This window comes from Aquila chrysaetos, chromosome 3 (assembly GCF_900496995.4).
Source record: "Aquila chrysaetos chrysaetos chromosome 3, bAquChr1.4, whole genome shotgun sequence".
Taxonomy (NCBI): Eukaryota; Metazoa; Chordata; class Aves; order Accipitriformes; family Accipitridae; genus Aquila; species Aquila chrysaetos.
Genome location: NC_044006.1, coordinates 56,255,663 through 56,275,575, shown reverse-complemented (window position 1 = coordinate 56,275,575; position 19,913 = coordinate 56,255,663). Strand labels below are relative to the sequence as shown.

Sequence of the window (19,913 nt, the reverse complement as noted above, 5' to 3'; positions counted from 1 at the left end):
AGTTCTCCTGCAGTGCTCCTCACGCTTCAGCATTAACACAGAGCCTGCTGAGGTGTCACTGGTATATGATGCTTCCTGTCAGCTTTTCTTTGATTTTAAAGGATGTGTCTAGCTTGCCTGCAGCTGTCCCCAACACAGACATTTGTCAAGGAAATGACACAAAAAGCAGCCTTCCTTTATTTGTTGTTTCTTACTGTGCTCAGAGATGTGGTGTACAGGTGTGTGACTAAATTAAGGTTTGAGAGAACAAACCCTCTGCCTTTCTTCCAAGTGTTGTCATTGTGTTAGTACAGTCATGATTCCTGTAAGTGTGTTCCCCAATGTAATTCTTGCCCTCCTTGGTACTTGCTGAATCAGTGCTTCCTGAAACGAACTAAGACCTTTTCTTAAGTCACCCAGATCTTAATATTACTGATTTTGCATTATGCCCTCAGGATTATGGAAGGATTATTGAGGCCTTTCCCCAAGCCCGTTGTACTGTCTTCACAGTCTCCCTTCACATACTGTCTGTCTTCTGAGTACTCCCCAGATGCTAAATCCATCCCCAGGTAGAGCATGACACGGCTCTTTTCAACAACTGTGACAGAATTGCTACTAGTGTTTCTGGGGCCCAGCAACCCAGGTCACCCCACTCCTGTTCTGGTGTAGTTATATACACCAATGTGGACTGCGGGTAAAGAAAATGGTTATATTTAACCTTCCATAGCTCCCAGTGATAACACCAGGTGAAGGGAGTACTGGATAAGGTACTGTGAAATGGAGCATAATGCAGTCTTCACTCCCTTCAGATTCTTTACCTGCATGCTTCAGGCTGTAATTCAGGAAAGCACTAAAGTATGAGGAAGAAGAGCGGGTACTCAGGAAACGCCTTCCTTGATTGACACCTTAATGGGACATTGCATTAGTTGGATGAAAGGCTGTGAGAGTCCCCAGGTCTATCAGACTTTTGCGTCAGAACCAAAATAACAGGGGCCTCATGACGACGTGCCATCAGCGATGGGAGAGAACCAGGGCAGTGCCGAGCAGCAGTGCATCGCAATTTGGCTGAAGCTCCTTGCAGCATGACCTACTTCTTGAAGCTGTTCTCTAAGCAACTTCAGATGGGTAGCAGATTAATCTTTGACAGACTAGGCAGGAGAGTGCGGTTGTTGTCCTCCTTTGAGGCTGGTCAGATTGCTTTGCTGTGTCCTTTGGAGTTGAACATGAAGCTATGAATGTACTTTGAACATACAAAGGTGATCTGGTTCCCTGACCTGTTGCCTCCATGCTTGCCCAGGTTGAGCTACTGCATTGGCGAGATGGTGTTGGTCTATCTGCCCTCTCTTACAATAATGAACATGCTGTCTTACAGTACTGCAGACTGCAGTTAAGCATTAAGCTATTGTGGTTTTTTTTAAGCCTAAGTTCATCGAGGTTTCTTGTCCTGGGTGCAGCATTTAGTTACCTGCAATTGGCTTATCAAACTGCTATTTCAACTGAGCATGTGACACCCTGGCAGGGACAGTAGCAGCTTATTAATAAATTGCTCCAAGGTCCAGGTCAGCTGCACTGGAAAACCCTGATTCAAATTCTGCCGATAAATGCTCTTACAGAGTAGTTTTCATTAGCCAGCTTAAAAGCGATTCAACAGGGGTGTGTACCTGCCATATGTCTCTGTGAGGAGCAGACATCACAGCATATAACTTGCATCCAAATAAATGTCTCACTGTCATTTTAATAAAAAGCTAATGAACTGATAGGAGACTTTCTGTAGGTTTAGGTCCCTTTCAGTTGTATTTCACAGCCTCAGATTTGGTCCATGTGGAAATAAAGGGTCAGAGAAAAGGGAAATGTTATCCGATGGCTTAGAAGTTCCGAATCTCAGTTCCACCGCATATGTACAGTGCTGTGACTAAGGTGTGCCCTATAAATAACAACACGATGCAGCTAGCAGCCTGCAAGGCAGATCCTCCCTATAGAATGCCTCCCTTCAGACCACTACTTTGTTCTTCCCACCCCATTAGCCCCAAATGCCTCCTCCTGCCCGCCACACTCACCTGAAAGCTGGGCTGCTGCGGAGACAGCAACTGCCGTGTGTTGAAGTGTGGATGTGAAGTTACCCTGATCCCTGGTACAGGCCAGACATGGCATTTCTGCATGTTGCTAGAGGTAGGGTTTTAGCATCATATGAGGCTCATAAACTGAAACACAAGGTTTAGGTGCTCTCTGACTGAAGTGGGGATTTCCAGGCACATACTCTGCTAAGTCTCATGTTAGACGTTTCTTTTTTTCTGGATTTGCACTTACGAATGTAACAGAAGGCTGTGGATTATCCCATAGGGTCAGACAGTCATGGATATGCACAAGTCCCACATGATTTTTGAGTCTGCTGAACAGGAGCCTTGTGTCTGTGCGTGATTGTTAATGGGATAGTCAGTATAGCTAAATAGATGGATTTCATAAGGAACACTACATATTTAAAAGAATGGGGAATGATCTCTTACTATGGCAATATATGATCTTTAAGTGCTGTATAAAGGCAATGTTTTGATTTTTCTGTCTGCTTTCACCATTAGCTGCTCTTGTACTCCAGAAACCTATGGGCCTCACTGTGCCTTGAACTTTGATGACTGCCAGGGAGGATCTGAGACACTCTGTGGACATGGCATCTGCATAGATGCAGACAGAGATCAGCCCAATAAGGTGAGGAACAACGTTTAAGTCTCACTATACAGCACAGCATGAATAAGCAACAAAATGCTGAGCACCACAAAACTGTAGCACACACTGCTGCTGAAAAATAGCAAGAAATGTTGTCCCAAGCACAGCAGAAAGAATTGAAAATGCCTTGTGTCTTGTTAGAGGTCCTTGTCACAGTATCAGATCTACTACATCCATAGGGAGCTTGGGAATATTCTTTAAATAAGTCAGAGTCATATTAGAAGCATAATACTCTTACTTATTTGGGGACTTCCAAGTTGCTAGAATATTTTATTACTTAAAAGATTAAGAAGTACAAACATCATGAATCTTGTTTTTCCTGGGAAAAGACATACATGTGGAACATTATTGTCAGTGGCCTGGGACCCACCAGGGCTGCATAGCGGCTAGGGTAGCTGCTCCTTGTCTTTGGTGCTCCTCATGGTTTGTTGGACTCAGTCTCTGACTCCAGATGCTCTCCAAGCGTCTGTGCTGGATACACTGCTAACCTACACTTGAAGAGCCTTCTGGAGCAAGCCAGCTCATTCTCTTTGGGAGAAAATTTGGGTACAGGGTGTTCACTCCAAAGGGACATATGGAACGCGCCAGCTTTGGCTCTTTCCACTCAGAGCAGCCCTCCAAAACTACCCTGCCAGGCCTGTGCTCCTTAACACTTCTATACACCCATGCACCATTCCAGATACACCACATATTCTTCATGCTATGCTATAAAATAATTTATTTTCTCAATTTATAAAAGTTTTCACAACTCATTACTTGTTTTCTGCCCATTTTTTGTGGAGAAAGCTTTTCAAAAGGGTTCAGTGTTGGCTTAACAGTGTCTGCTCCTGTGACAGTCAACAATGAAGCTCCCATTAGCTTTAATTGGACCAAAGCTAGTTAAATGCTGAAATCTGGCCATTAGTAAAGTTTACTAGAGAGAAAACTGTTTTCCTTAAAGAAAACATATATTTGCAATTTAATGTCAGTGCTGCACATTGCACAGATTACTGAACAGTTTGCTTAAAAGAAAAGACCCAAGCTGATTTCAGGTTGCTTACGCTGATCTGTTTACCCTGGTTACAAAGCAAGTTGATGACTTTTAATTATGTTTATGTACAGCTCATAATTGCTGTTCATTTTCTCTGGGAGCTTTGGGGTGAATTACAGGTTTCTTTTATGAACATAATGAATGCGCCTCTTGTTGCTTCCGTAATCTAAATAGGTAAATGCAGAGGAAGAAATAGACTGAGAAAACTACCAAAGCAACTTATAAAACAGAATGTGCAAACCATGTAATGCTCTGAAATCTTTCTTGCTATAGTTAAAAAGACATTTTATAAAATGAACTCCTCCTGCCCTTTTCTTGACTGTTCTCACTGTCTTAAATATGTAACATGATGTTTGCTGTGGCAGCCCAAGTACCGCTGTATCTGTGACACTGGCTGGATGTCCCCTCCTGGCAGCCCTGTCTGCAGTGCTGATATAGATGAATGCAGCCTTCCTAATCATCCGTGTTCACAGAATCCCCTTGTGCAGTGCCACAACACACCAGGCTCCTACTCATGTGGTCCCTGCCCCACAGGTATCATGTCCTTCCATGGTCTCAGGTGGGAGGGGGTGGCAGGAGGTAGTACTGCCTGCATGTCGTAAGCACAGGCACAGGATCTAGATGAAAGTAACTCCATGAAATGCTTTGGTCTGTATTCTAGAGAATAAATGCCTGCAGGTTATGTCTTATCTAGATAACGCAGGCAGTGGAGGCTAACACATGATTTATACCATCCTAAACTGAGCATCTAAATAGGTCTGATGTACCCTCATGTCCCTAGGTACCTTCATGTCCATCATGTCCTTTTATGTTCATGTAATAGGTCCGAGGTACTTTCATATCCTTATGCTCACTGCCCCAAGGCAATATAAAAATCTAATTGTCTCCTCAAGCCATATAACCTATGATTCCTCTTCCTGAGTTGGGTAGGTGGTGTGTATAGGAGGAGTTTTTGAGGTATTTAACCAGAGTTATGATAAAGCTTTGCTGCAAATTATACATGTGTGCACTAGACCAGGACTGCCTCCTCTGTAGGTTAAAGTGTGTTTGATTCTGGAATATCCAGAATACAGTTAAAATAAAACATTCTTGCACACACATCTCCACCCTGTTGTGTTTGCAACCTATTTTGCAGACCATTATTAATTTTCATCGGTTATGAGAGGGACAGGTCTTCTCTTGTGTTAATGAAGTAAAATTCAAAAGTCATATTTTTCTGCTCTATGAAAAGATCTGTTCAAAGAAGAAAGTGAAAAGGCCAGGCATTTTCTATTTTAATGTCTTTCCCGTGCTTCTTTTTAGGCTGGCAAGGAAATGGCTACAGTTGCCAAGACATTGATGAATGTGAAAGTAATAACGGAGGCTGCTCGACAGCGCCGATGGTTCAATGTGTCAACACAATGGGATCCTTCCACTGTGGGCTCTGTCCACCAGGTAAAATGTGGTTTTTTGTTGATAAAACTATGGAAAGGCTTAAAAGATGAAGATTCAACACATTTGAGCCTGTTTTATGATAGACTTAAGGAGCTGAAGATTGTTTTTTTATAAAGAAGTATCACATACACAAAACAATACTGTAATACAGGTTGCAAAGTCCAAGTACATTCAAACTGCTTCAGCTATTAATGAGCTTTTTGTAGAGTATGTCTCTAATGATGATCCTCTGAATTGTTTCTCTTGTACTAGGTACCCCTTTTTAGTATTAGAGCCTTGATTTGACGAAGTACTTCCTTTATAAGTTTATCAATGGGAAACAAGGATTGCATAATTATGATAGTAATTTCATTGTCTGTATTAATTGAAAGAGTATCCTGTGTGCCATAAATCAGCTGTATTGTCTGTCTTAAAAAGCCTTGATAATTGTCACGCTCTGAATGCTGTCTAAGAAGGCAGTGTTTCCATTGCAGTACAGGTCGAGCAGTGGAAGTTGTGACTTACATCTTTATAATTTGTGGTTTATGATTTAAAATGCTTTATGAAATGCATGCTATCAATATGAGAAATACTAGCAGGAAAAAGTGTTTCTAATTGACCTTTCAATTGCTATTTAAATGGCAATAAACTGCAGGTAGTGAAGGCTCTCAGTTACTGAGCGCTGAAGGGCTATCACCATGCTGGAAACGTGGCCTCAGACAAGTTTTGATGTGGTGCAGTGGACCTCAGCTCTGGCCATGCAGAGTCGTGCTGCAGTGCTTTGGTCCTGCTGAGCCTCCCGAGAGGAGCTGGATGTTGCGTTTGAGACCCAAGGGCAGCTCTGGCGTGCAGCGGGAATTCCGCCTGGAGGTGGTCGGGGCTGGCTGGGTGCAGACACGTAGGGAGGGCAGCACATGGTGGCTGAGAGCACTGAGCTTCTATGGCCTCACTGACCTCACATATACTTGGCTAGCACTAATATACCCTTTTTCTAAAAATCATGGGAGGGTTTAGTTACAATTAGAATCTATCCCTGCAATGTAGGAACCACAACAAATATGCCAGGTTTTACTTCAGCGGCAATCTCAACTTTTTTTTTTTTAACTGCAGAAGACTATGTTTTTACACCATAAATTAGTCTTTTTCTCACTAGTTGATTGTTTTGTTGTCGATTCTCAGAGAATGTAGTTTGTTGCAGATTAACTGAAATTTACCTCTGAACAGGTTATGAGGGAGATGGACAAACATGTACCCAGGTTGATATCTGCTCAATAAATAATGGAGGGTGCCATCCTTTGGCTACTTGTACCTCAGCTCCAGGTACGATGCTCTCTTAACGACTGTAAGTAATACCAGTGTGAATCTCAAGGAGGGTTTGGTTAGGCTGAGTCCACTTTGTAGCCACATATTTAGATTGCAGCCCCTTCTCCACAGTTAGTTTTGCCTCACCCAAAGGAGTTTACAGGCAGGTTAGCTAAAGCCAGCAGGCCTTTCCACAAACACTGACAGAAATAGATTTAGGCTTCACCAAAGAGCAGATTTCATCATAAAAACGTGGAGATCTTCACCATTTCTCTTTGATGCGGTTTTCCAATTTCAGCTGCTTTTACTGCTCTTCTCCTTTCCATAAATACACTTCAGCTACTCCCACCGCTTCCCACAAAGGTGACCTTGGACTCTCAGGTACCCATAGCAAAGCAACACCAGGGATCTTTCCATGGTCAAACTGGACACTGTCCAGGGAAGGTGTCAAAAGATCAAATAAGTTAGAATTATATAAAGGCTGTGCTTCAAAATGTCAGGGACCTTTACTGTCATTGGTATTGTCATTGTAACAAGGACCAAATTACTTTCTGTATCTTGTCTCATCTCCCAAGGGCCAATGGCATTTTGTTCCTGCACATCTGGGTACACTGGAAGTGGATATGGGCCGAACGGGTGCTCTCCTTTCAGTGATATCTGTCAGCTGCAAAACCCTTGTGCAAATGGGCAGTGCTTGGTAAGTGCTAGGCTCCTCACAGTTAGTGACAATGTTACGTAGTTATAACCAGTAACAACAGGGAGACTGGTGAGACTGAAAGCTGAGTGCAGACATACTAAAGGTAATGAGGCAAGGTCACCGGGGAGTGGGAGATCAATGGATATACCTGGGGAAAACAAAGAGAGTTTCAGGGCACACAAGCCATTTCTTTATGTTTGAAGTAGAGGCAGCAATCTTGGCACTAATAACCTAAGAGATTGTAGCTGGTACACCAGGCTAGCGATGGGATGCTGGGGGGGGGGGGGGGGGGGGGGGGGGGGGGGGGGGGGGGGGTGGGGGGGGGGGGGGAGAATTGATGAATGGCTGTCCCTGGTGGGAGAGGGAAGTAATTTACCACCTTGGGTCACGGAGGAATCACCCATGATAACAAAACCAGTACACCAGTACCTCTGCTGACCTTCAGACTGCTAATATCCAGTATAGTTAGTTATGTGTTCCTAGACTGATCTTGTGAGAGCTCCCCTGGAGTCTCAGGCTGTTTATATGGATATGGAAAAGGTGCTTCACGGGAATTGGTTGTACTCCTGCTGGTAGCCGAGTGTTTTGGACCTTTACTGATTGGTTGTGTGAATTCATTCTCATGCACAGCGACCATTTAGTTTGTCCACATGGACCCTATGAAGGTCTTTTGGCTTCCTCATTGGGGTGTGCTGTGCTCAGGGAAGTCTACGCTGCAGACCTGGGGATTTCAATAATTCTGTTGTGGAGGATGTTTTTGGAGAAATGTTCACAAACAGTAAATTTGTTGTTCCAGTAGGGTCTGATCCCATTTTTCCACATTGGTCTGCAGATATCCTCCTTTTGATGATCCTAGGAGGCAGGAGGGAAATGGGACATACAGTATGGACTTGGTAGTGTTAGTTTAATGGTTGGATTCTATGATCTTAAGGGTCTTTTCCAACCCAAATGTTTCTGTGATTCTATGATATGTTACCTTTCCCTTTTCCCATTTTCTGTGTGAAAGGAGACGATCCCCTCACCTCCACTCCACCCCTTACCAGCATTTCTCGCTCTCTCTCTTCTGTAGGTACCTATTGTCTTTTCACTCAGATATTTAAAGGGCCTTTTGTGCCCAGATCTAATCTACTTTTTCTGACTATTTAGAAACTATTTATTTTAGTCAGTCTATTCAAAGATATGACATCTTCCCCTAAATATTTCCTAACATACAACTATAGCCAATCATAGCTACAAACTACTTGTCGTGGTTTAACCCCAGCCAGCAACTAAGCACCACGCAGCCGCTCACTCACTCCCCCCCCCCCACCCAGTGGGATGGGGGAGAAAATCGGGAAAAAGAAGCAAAACCCACGGGTTGAGATAAGAACAGTTTAATAGAACAGACAAGAAGAAACTAATAATGATAATGATAACACTAATAAAATGACAACAGCAATAATGAAAGGATTGGAATGTACAAATGATGCGCAGTGCAATTGCTCACCACCCGCCGACCGGCACCCCGCTAGTCCCCGAGCGGCGATTCCCCGCCCCCACTCCCCAGTTCTTATACTAGATGTGGCGTCCCATGGTATGGAATACCCTGTTGGCCAGTTTGGGTCAGGTGCCCTGGCTGTGTCCTGTGCCAACTTCTTGTGCCCCTCCAGCTTTCTCGCTGGCTGGGCATGAGAAGCTGAAAAATCCTTGACTTTAGTCTAAACACACTGAGCAACAACTGAAAACATCAGCGTGTTATCAACATTCTTTGCATACTGAACTCAAAACATAGCACTGTACCAGCTACTAGGAAGACAGTTAACTCTATCCCAGCTGAAACTACTACATAAAGATAATAACACAGTCAGATACTTCAGTAATAGGACTACAGAAGCATCTAATAAAATAGAGGAACAGTAAAGCTATATTTGGCCAGCATAATGACAGATGAAATGTAATGTTAATTAAATATCAGGCAATGCATATCAGAAAAAACCTTTTTGCCTTCTAAAGCAGCATTCGGAGCCCTAAATACACATCAAAATCCTCTTCCATCATACTGAAAATCTCTGTTCAGGACACAGAGGACATGGACAGAGAATGCAAAAGGAAATAGAGAATATAGCATATTGATTGTATGTCATCAAAGAGGGGATTTTTAGCATGTACCTTGGAATACCATGTTCTGCTTTAGCTGTAAAAATCGTGTCTATAAAACAAGAAATATAAGGAAGGAGGACATATGAAATTAAAACAGTTAGAGATATGGGAAGACTTGATTATAAGGAGAAGTAGTAAAGGCTGAGACAAAAGAAATGGAAAAGGGACATACAGAATAAGGAATAATGCAGAGAAGGCAATAAAATTGCTCTCATTTAACATCCCTCAGGGTGAGAATGAAAGTTAACAGCCCACATAACTGCAGTGCAGACTTTCCAGAGAAGCTTGACAGAAATGATTTATAAACCACTATTATCTTGACTTTCTATTTATAAATTTTAGATAATATGATTAACTTGTTTCTAGGGTGATCATTTCAAAGCCAAGCAAACAGTTTTCTGAATGGCTAAATGAATACAGATTTTGACTTTTTAGAAAGTAATTTGAAAGAGCCCTGCAAAGAAATAACTTAATAGAAAAAGCAAAGAGCTAGATAATCTGATTAGGCTTTAGGTTTATTTTGGTATTCACCAGTGACCATTAAGGCCATTAAGTTCCAACGGTTTTATTTCTTTGCTCTGGTATCTCCATATAAAATAAGTGTAAATATCAGTCTTTCTGCCAACTACATTGATTCCTTTAGATGATCCATGCTCACTGAGTTTATTGCATTTGCTTATACCTGTAGGCAATGATCTCTGGATATTTCTGCCTGTGTAATGCAGGCTGGACAGGCCCTAACTGTACGGAGAACATTGATGAGTGCATTAGCAACCCGTGCCAGAATGGGGGGAGCTGCACCGATGGGGTCAACAGCTACTCCTGCGAGTGCACCAGCACCTGGACAGGACCACAGTGCCAGACTGCCCAGCAAGGTACGGCCAGGACCTCCTCCTCTGCAGAAACGGGCCACTAGGCTTCAGCAAGTAGATGCTTGCTGTATATGATTAATATGTGATTAAGAACCAAGTTATGATGGAAAAAATGAGCCGTCTTCTCGGTGGATTACAGGTCCCAATCCAAAGTCCCTTGAAGTCAGAGTTTTCCATGAGTTTTGTTTATAGCTGCTTTGTTTAGCAGTAGGAGAGTAACAATGAAGTTGATCTGCAGGCCCACTGGCCTTGACTAGACACCAGACATCCTAAAATCAGATTTCTGTTCCTGAGAAAGTGGTCTGGTAAGCTGGTTGGGAAAGAGGATCTGATATAAGGAGAGCAGATTTACAAGGGAATGTATTAATGTTTCTCTTTTGTGCATACTATTGCATTTGTTGCGAAGCTGAGAGGTCCTGACGTTTTTAGTCAAGATGAAAAGCCAGAGAAAGTTTTCAAACAGAAATTAATGAAAGAAATGTTATCCATGAAAATGGGGGACTCTGAGTTTTATGGAGTGACTGCAAGGTCCTGCCTTTAACATTTCTTCTTACTATCATTTTTTTCTGTTTGTTTGGGATTTTTTTTGCCATTAATTTTAATTAAACAAGGTCAGGATAGCATTCCAGTGAGCATGCCTGTGGCAGCCATCTGTCAGATGGCTCATATTTATTGCAGATTTCTGTGAAGAAAGCAGATTAACTTTTCACAGAATACAGAATGTAAAACTTTCACTGAGCCCCTGTGAAATCTGCTCTACTTTAGAGCTACTTCAAGCTCTTTCTTATTTTCCTTAAATATCTAACCAGTAATGTTTTATTATTAAGCACATGTGGAAAAAAAAAAAGATTTTTAACCATTCATAACAGAAGGGGTAGAAAACCAGTTTTTATCCAGTGAGCAATTATAATGTATCAACTTTTGGTTTAGTTCCTAATCAAGGGAAAAATGATATATTTTATGGCACGATAATTCTGAATCTGAATGAGAAATGGTGAAATATTTTAGATGGACACTTCAAACAAAATTATATTCTTTTTACCACTCCTTGAAACAAAATACTTCATTTCAGTTTGCTAAGAATTGAATATTTCTTTAGCATCAGTTCAATGCTAAACTACAGCTGCTTGTTGTACACTGTAGCTATATGTGCATTGTATTTTGGGTGCATAAAGCACATATTTTTCTGTTACTATTTGGGATTCCCAGTTCACAGTCCCCATTCATTGAATGGCTCAGTGAGAGAAGAGGCCATGGTGTATCATGAGAGGTATTATCAGGCCCAGAAATCTGACCAAAAAGAATAAATGGGACAATAAAACATCTGAAGGATAACTTCTATGATGCACCACTACTGAGAATGACAATTTTACTTCATGTTAGCTTCAAAATGTTATTTCATTGTAGGTGAAAAATTTAAAGATTCAGTCTGGAGGTAGCCTTCTGCAAACAAACTAGTTTATGGACATGTTCCTGAGACAGAATCAACATCTTTTGGTGGTATCCACATATTCCAGCTGAAAATCTTTGTTCTTTTTCCAGGAACTACTTTTCTCTCAGGGAGTAATTTTTCTCATTTTTTTGTGATGTCATTCCAGTTTAGAGGAAAGCCTGTAGAGTCTTTTATAGGAGTATTTTTCACCCTTGTTTTAAATGTTTTGAAAGCCAAAGCTGTGCTAGAAAGTTAGGTTTTGTCTAAGTCTGTATAGTAATAGCACAAGTTAATCTGTTTAATTTTCTCTCTCTTTCTGCAGTTTGTGGAGGATATCTCTCAGGCCTCAGGGGGACGTTCAGTTACCCTAACAGCCCAAACAGCCAGCGGTACAACAGTGGGGTCAGCTGCGCTTGGGTTATTCAAACTACTCCCAACAAGGTAAAATAGAGATCAGGTTAAAGAAACCCTCACTCTGCAGGACCCCTCAGCTCATCAGAGCAAACATGTGGCACCTTCATGCCACTTATTCCAATATTGTGATCCAATCCCCTCAGAATAAATAGTTTTTCAAAAACAGTAAGTTTCAGATTCTCACAAGCCTTCAGGCTGCTTAGCCTAAGAATTTGCCTGGGTTACATTTTCAAGGTTTTTCCTATGCAGCTGAGGGTTAGAATTTATTCACCTACCACCAGCTAGAGAAGGTGCCTATTTTAGCATGTGATCTCTGAATAGCTGCACGAGAAAGGCTCTGCTCTGATAGGCTCCACAGGTGGTTTGTGAGCTAAGGGACCACAGAGCAATTTCATGTTTCTGATTTCTGAGCTCGGAAATGTAGAATGTGGAGTTCATATTGTCAATGGCTTTGTGTAATAACAGCATTTGAATTTTTTTAAGGATTAATTTTTAAACATTGCATTCAAATGTGTATTCTGATTCTGATCTGCAGCTAACAATTCCACTTGTGTTATAAATAACAACTACAAAATATGTTACTTCACACTTTAGCATGGGACTTCTTTCTTGGGATCTAAATATTTGATCTATTTTTGACATTTCATGGAATGAATTAAGTAGTTATAAACCAGTGGTTGCTAGTGATTGTGTATGTATGTGACATATCCTCAGCTTTAAGCCTGAGAACCACTACTGTCTTCAGCAGAGCTATCTGAAAGCACATCAGTGAGGAATCTGAACATACATAAAGCTGTGTATGTCACTAAGTATCTAGAGTGGGCTTATGAGACACTGATTTTATATGTGCAAAAAAAGATAATTTCATTTTTTTAGCTCTCATGAGAGTACTTTCAACCATAACAAGGATGAGAAATGTTAATTATTTGATGAGAAAACTGCCATCAGAAACCTGGAATAAAGTATTTTATGCTGTATTTCAAGCCTTTCACATGGCTTGAAATATATACACATATATATTTCACATACATAACAGACACAGGCAAATGGTCTCAGTTTACAGAAATAATGCTCTTTCCAGACAACTTACCTGTCCAAATTCTTTCCCATCTATCTTCTCTCTTTTCTTTTGACCCTTAAGATTCTGTAATACCTTCTTCTCTCCTGGAACTTTTCAGGAAATGGCATAATGGCTTCAAAGCTTGTAGAATCTCACAGTTCCATGAACAAATACATCTGCTCTATGCAGAGTTACTGCATAAACACTGTCTCAGCAGATGGAAAAAAAGACATTTCTTATTTTTCTACTCCCTGTCAGATCCTGCATATTACTTTCCCATTCTTCCAACTGGAGACAAGTACTGACTGTAACTCTGACTTCCTTCAAATACATGACGGGCCTTCAGCGTCAATGCATATGCTGGGAAAATACTGTGGCTCCTCACGTCCTGCAGAGCTTTTCAGTTCCCACAACTCCCTGTACTTTTGGTTCTACTTGAACCACACCATTACGGCTGGAGGTTTTACTGTTCAGTGGGAATCTTGGGATCCTGGTAAGTTTGGTGAAATATCATGTAATTTAGCATTGGAGCAAAATGAATGACATTTCCTTTGATTAGGAAACGTTAGGAGCAGTAGGACAGTATTTTACTAGGGAGTGAAGCTGAAATGTAGACACACATGTAATTTTAAAATATTTAAACTCCAACTCTGGGCCTCTGCATGAATAACTTTTGCTGATTTTTAAGGCTGCTTTATACCTCCTGTGAGGAAACCCCCAAAAAGCATGTGTTTCTGGAAATGCCATTCTTCTGATTACTTCTCTTTTTTCACAGAAGTATCTAGTACTTTGAAACAGGCAAGCTACCCTTTTTTGCCACTGACAATTTACAAGAGGCTAAAGAGGTTGAACCATGCTTTCCAAACATGATAGAGTGTTGGGAATTTGATTTTAAATTATCCATGAGCTTTTTGGTATGATTTGCTGTACATTTCTGCCTGAATTCTTGGTAACGCCACTTGTGTAATTCTTCCAGGAGGCCTGGTAGTGCATTTCTAGAGATAAACCCCAAATCACCTTGTGAAAGGTCAAACTCACTTCAGTGTTCTGTGTATTGTCTAGAAACAAAATGATGCATTGGGTTGTGTCTTGAAAGAACAATACAGTATAAAAAGTATAGAAAATTCAGGGGGAAATGGTTTCTTTATTTCCATAAATATTTATTGAAATGCTTTTAATGTGATATTTGGTGGGTTTTTTTCTTTCAATTAACATTATTAGATAGATAATTACTAATTGACGAATATGGATAATGAAAAGTGAAAACAGATCTTTTTGGGGAAAAAAAAGAAAAAAAGCAAGAAGGGAGAGATGTATAGATGTGACTAAACTAGCTACTCCTTAGGTATAACACACAAGTTAACCTTACAACCCAACTGTTATGCTGAGAGGGATGGGGTTTTTTATTACAGCTATATAAAACAGCCTTCCCTGTAATTAACTTTTTTTTTTTTTAGTTAAAACAGTCTTGTGCATGGAGACTATTTACAAAGTACAGAAATTCAGATTGATTTTGTAAATCCAATCCAAAACACAGTGCTTTTGATCATTCTCCTAAAGATATTTCCATCCTAACTGGGAAAGAATCTTTCTTTTACTGTGCTAATCAGGAAATATTTGGAGTTCTGCTTTTATAACTAAATTGCAGAATTAATTGTAAAATTTAAAGAAGTAACGTGTTTGTTTGTTTGGCTTGCTCTTTGTATTTTAATTTATTCTGGATCCGAAAGTGGTACCTAGTTTTGACACTACAAGAGAATTCATCTTCTGACCTGACATGTAGTGTTAAAGACTTTGTTCTTCCATGTTTCTTTTCTGTTAGAATGTGGCGGTGAACTGACGGGTACTTACGGCTCAATAAGCTCTCCAGGATACCCTGGTAACTATCCTGTAAACAGAGACTGTTTCTGGACCATCTCAACCAGTCCTGGCCTCCTCATCACATTTGCTTTTGGCACACTAAGCCTAGAACACCATGAAAATTGCAGTTACGACCATTTAGAGGTAAAGTTTAATTGTGAACTATGACAACATTTTATGGCTAAGTTATTGCAAAACAAGATATTTCAAAACTTTTTGTACATACAGAAAGGGACTGTTTGAAAATTAAATCATGGGTTGAAATGTCCATTTGTACTTACTTATTCCAGCCATCAATGCACACTCAGATACAGGCAGTATAACAGAAAGAGGATGATATCCCACTCCACTGAAGTGAGTGGAAGTCTTGCAACTAAAGAGGATGGGATTCAGGCCAAATACCTGTTGGGAAGCTTTCACTTTCTTACAAAGTTCAGCCTCCAAACTCCTTGTCAAATGTCAACCCACAGAGAATCAATCAACCTAAGGAAAACTATTAGGGAAAGGGATCCAAGATTAATAGATTCATATTATAGTACAGTCCATGACTTGATGTGTGAGCTTAGGGTTTTTTCTCAAGTGCAAAGTAATGGTTACAGAATTCACAAATACCCAGTCATGGAAATGAGAAAATGGTTTGGAATAGCATGTTCTCCAAAATTGTGCAATGCAGAACATGATTTCAGGAAAACAGTTCAACAGGAGATCTCCTGATGCTTTCTTTCCCTTTCACAAAACCCTTGATGACTCTCCTAGGAGCACTATCACAGCTATCCTGGTAGGTCTGTTTCTTGGTTCCTGTGTGTTTGGAGGAAACTTCCTATGAGCTTTCCTTACACCCACCATCTACAACACCTCCTGGAGCCCCCAAGATAACTTTAAGAGTGTTGGTAGTGTTCACAGATGGCACACATCTAATAATCCTAAACACTTATCTATCATTCTGTCTAGATTCGAGACGGTCTTCTTCCACAAGATCCCATCCTTGGTAAATACTGTAGCACTGGATCTCCACCCCCACTCCAAACCACTGGTCCATATGCATGGATTCACTTTCACTCTGATGACTTAGTTACTGGTAAAGGCTTCCACATCCTCTATACAACATCTCCTGGTAAGTAAAATTCAACATTAAAGGCTGGTTTGCTACATTCCCAAGATATAGCCAACAGCATACAAATAGATGTAATTATCAGAAATAGTGTGGCCAGCAGGAGCAGGGAGGTGATTGTTCCCCTGTACTCGGCACTGGTGAGGCCGCACCTCGAGTACTGTGTTCAGTTTTGGGCCCCTCACTACAGGAAAGACACTGAGGTGCTGGAGTGTGTCCGGAGAAGGGCAACCAAGTTGGTGAGGGGCCTGGAGCACAAGTCTTATGAGGAGCGGCTGAGGGAACTGGGGTTGTGTAGTCTGGAGAAAAGGAGGCTGAGGGGAGACCTTATCACTCTCTACAACTACCTGAAGGGGGGTTGTAGTGAGGTGGGTGCTGGTCTCTTCTGTCAGGTGGCTGGAGACAGGACAAGAGGAAATGGCCTCAAGTTGAGGCAGGGGAGGTTTAGATTGGATATTAGGAAAAATTTCTTTACTGAGAGGGCTGTCAAACATTGGAATGGGGTGCCCAGGGAAGTGGTTGAGTCACCATCCCTGGAGATATTCAAAAAGCGAGTGGACAGGGTACTTCAGGACATGGTCTAGTGGGCTTGGTTAATGGTTGGACTCGATAATCTTGAAGGTCTTTTCCAACCTAAATGATTCTATGATTCTATGAATTAACACTTGCTATTTAATAATACAGAAAGCCTCTTTGATTTGCAGCCATTGTACAGAGGCAGCCTAAACTGAAAGAGTTACCATACTTGTATCTCAACTAATATATTTTTTTCTTACTATAGCAGATCCAACTTGTGGAGGAAATTACATGGATAGTGAAGGGGTTATCATGTCCCCTTTCTGGCCTAATCCATATATCAACAACCGACAATGTATCTACATTATCAGACAGCCAGAGGATGAAAAAATATACCTCAACTTCACCCACATGGAGCTGGAGAGTCACACTGGTTGTTCATCAAATTATATCGAGGTGAGTTCTCTCAAGCAGTTGATATGGAAGGTTGATTACATGTGTGTACAAAACCATGCCACTTAATTTCTGTCTCAAGGGCCACTGCAGAAATAGATGTTAATCAAAGGACTAATTATACCATTTTATTAGAGTCCCAAAGTCACAGGGGCTAAAAGAGTAGAACTGTACATTCAGAATGAAGCAAAGATAAGAGAACAAGAAAATCTGTCTAGCTTAACACTAATTCTTAATCAGCTGTATGTGATTAAGGTGGAGTTTGGACTTTTGGTAAATGCACACCAAATGTAAGAAAAATGGAAATAATGCCCCAGCCACTATGCAGCATTTTCTGGAGTCATGGTGTTATACTGAAAATCTTGTTCTGGGGCAAAAAGGAAGCACACCATATATATGTTTATATAGACATACATATGTACATATATGTATATGTAAAGCCAGGAGTTTATTGTTAGTATAATTGAAATTTTAGAAGGCTAATTCAAGAATTGTTATTAGTCTAAATCTAAATATTATAGAAAAATAATAGTACAGTTAGAATGCTTCTATATGGAAAATGTAGTAATAATACTACTACTACAATAAAAATGTTGATGCTATCTAGGATCCACTTGAGGTTATTTTTATGTTTGCTAAAGTGCTTTTACACCTAGCTCTTTCTTCATCAGTCTGCAGCTTCATGTTACATCCAAATGTACTACTATATGGTGCCTTTTAAGTATGCTAGGTATGACTTCTTCATTTTCTTTGTTATCCCTAAACCCAGTTTTGTCCAGCTCCAGGTCTGCATTCCTTTAGCTGACCACGGGTGAGGTTTGGCACGGTGCCGTGGAGGCCGGGGGCTCCCGGAGGCCATGGGGGCTCCCCGGAGGGGCAGAGCAGGGTCTCACCGTCAGGGCCCGTCCCACCGCCCTGGCCAGGGAGCAAGGCAGCCCCAGGAATTGGGCAGCTCCCTAGGGATGGGGATTGGCCAAGGTCAGGCTGGGACGTGGGCCTGCGGGTGGGCCTGGCTCAGCAGAGCCCATGGCCGGGCAGGGCAGGCCTGTGGGGAGCTGGAGACCAGCCCTGCTGCGGTGTCGCTGGGGCAGGGACTGGTGTCCCTGGGGAGCTGACAGGGGGTCCTGGGCCGTGGGCAGGGTGTGGGGGCCCCAGAGGAGGGCAGGCTGGGCCAGTGAGTCCTGGTGGTGCCCTTCGGGCCTGACAAGCTCTTTATGCCGGTGGCCTGTGCCCCTCCTCCTGTCACCATGTCCCTGTGCCCCTCTGCGCTGCACCCCAACTCGCCACGTCTCAAGGCGTCTGCTGTCATACCTGGCCTGTATTTCTCCATACAGTCACAAATACATGGAATGACTGCTGGGTACTGCTGGCAGTATAAAAGTGTGCTTGTACCGCACAGAGGTAAACAGAAGTAAAACAAACGGGGCACAGTCACCCAGTCGATTAGCGAAGGTGCCACCGCAGCTGAAGCAGGTAGGAGCAAGCCCTGCGGCCCCAGCGCAGACCTGGGTCCTGCGCTGCTGGCTACACAGTTAAGCGGCAGTGGGATTTGGTTTTGTGCTTAATCTCTTCTTGACCAAGCGAGGAATAGGCCCCTGTGAGCTCCATGCAGTTAATCTCTTTTTAAAAGATGTTATTGTGCTGACATCATTCCCTTCCCTCCTCCTCTAATTCAGAGACTTTGGTTGGAATGAAGTGCAATTAATTTCTGAAATGAGAGGGGAAGTGTGTTTAATGAAAACAGACAGCTTTTGTTTGTTTGGCCTGGTACTCCTCTTGCCTAATTGCTGGCAGAACAGCAGCTAAATTCACAGCAGCCAGAGAAACAAAACCATTTCTGTTGAACGCAATCAGTTTGAGTTAGTTCAGCAAGGCATTTACCTTGCTGTTTGCTGATCAGTCACAAGCCATTCGGTTTCCCTGTGTTTTCTGTCCTCCTCTTCTTCCTGCCCTCTCACTCAGTGGCTCAGACCAGAGCAGAGAAACAGGACCGACATTTTCCGACTGGGTCAGTCGGTACAGCTAAGGCACTGTGCTCTTTTATCAAGGCCTGATTTTCCACATATGCTTTTCTAAAATACTGTCTCACTGGGTTGTATAATGAAGTTCAGCTAGGGAGATAGCTTTTGGATGCTTAAATTACTTTAAAAGTCACTCTCTGACAATTGTCACTCTGAAAAGGCGCAGATTATTCCCATCCCTGGTGATACCAGGAAACCTGCAGAGTTTCCACAAGGGCCAGACACAGCTCACAGACACTTGCTCAGGGAGGGATGTTTAGTCTCTTACTGAGGAAGGAACAGCCTGGGACCAGGAATCTGCAATAAGAAACTAGAGACAATAAAACTTCTTATTTAAGAAAGACTGTGACATGATGCTGCAGAGGTAAGGTGTTAGCCAAGGCAGCTCTTTCTCCTTGCCATCCTTCTAATTGGCAATAGGAGACATTACTCACAGTTTAGAGAACCTGTTATTTTTATCATTACTCACTGGGCTTTATAAACCAAAAATGTATGGAGAATCCGCTCAAGAAAAAATGTGAACTCCTGTGAACTATACATCTGGAAACTTTCACTGCTGTCCAAAGATTTTCTAAATATTCCAGCACAAATTCTGATCTCAGTTGCTCTGCTGTAAATCTAGAATAATTCTGTTACCTTAAACTCAAGTCTCAGGGAAATTAAAAATATCTGTTAGTCAGAAAGGCATCTCATGAGCTGGAGTTTGCCAAAGCTGGGCAAGCAGGCCAGCCATTGCCTGCTCACCAAGGCATTGACAAAGGTCCCCTGTCTTCTGTCCCAGTCCATGAAGGAATACAGCTGGAATACAGGAAAGAAGAGGTGTTGAAGGGGGGACCTGAAAGCTGGGTGTCCCTGGCTTTGCCAATGATTTCACTGGAATGATTTTTTGGGGT

General features: G+C 41.9%; 1 protein-coding gene across 1 annotated transcript in view; it reads left to right on the top strand.

Moving 5' to 3' along the window:
- The window catches only part of CUBN (cubilin), a 151,302-nt gene that overhangs the window by 5,120 nt on the left and 126,269 nt on the right, over positions 1 to 19,913 (top strand). The window contains 11 exon segments of the mRNA XM_030010136.2: positions 2,556 to 2,682; positions 4,096 to 4,264; positions 5,033 to 5,164; positions 6,368 to 6,463; positions 7,021 to 7,142; positions 9,970 to 10,156; positions 11,908 to 12,026; positions 13,318 to 13,552; positions 14,882 to 15,063; positions 15,871 to 16,033; positions 16,812 to 17,002. Coding sequence (XP_029865996.1) covers positions 2,556 to 2,682; positions 4,096 to 4,264; positions 5,033 to 5,164; positions 6,368 to 6,463; positions 7,021 to 7,142; positions 9,970 to 10,156; positions 11,908 to 12,026; positions 13,318 to 13,552; positions 14,882 to 15,063; positions 15,871 to 16,033; positions 16,812 to 17,002 — 1,723 coding nt within the window.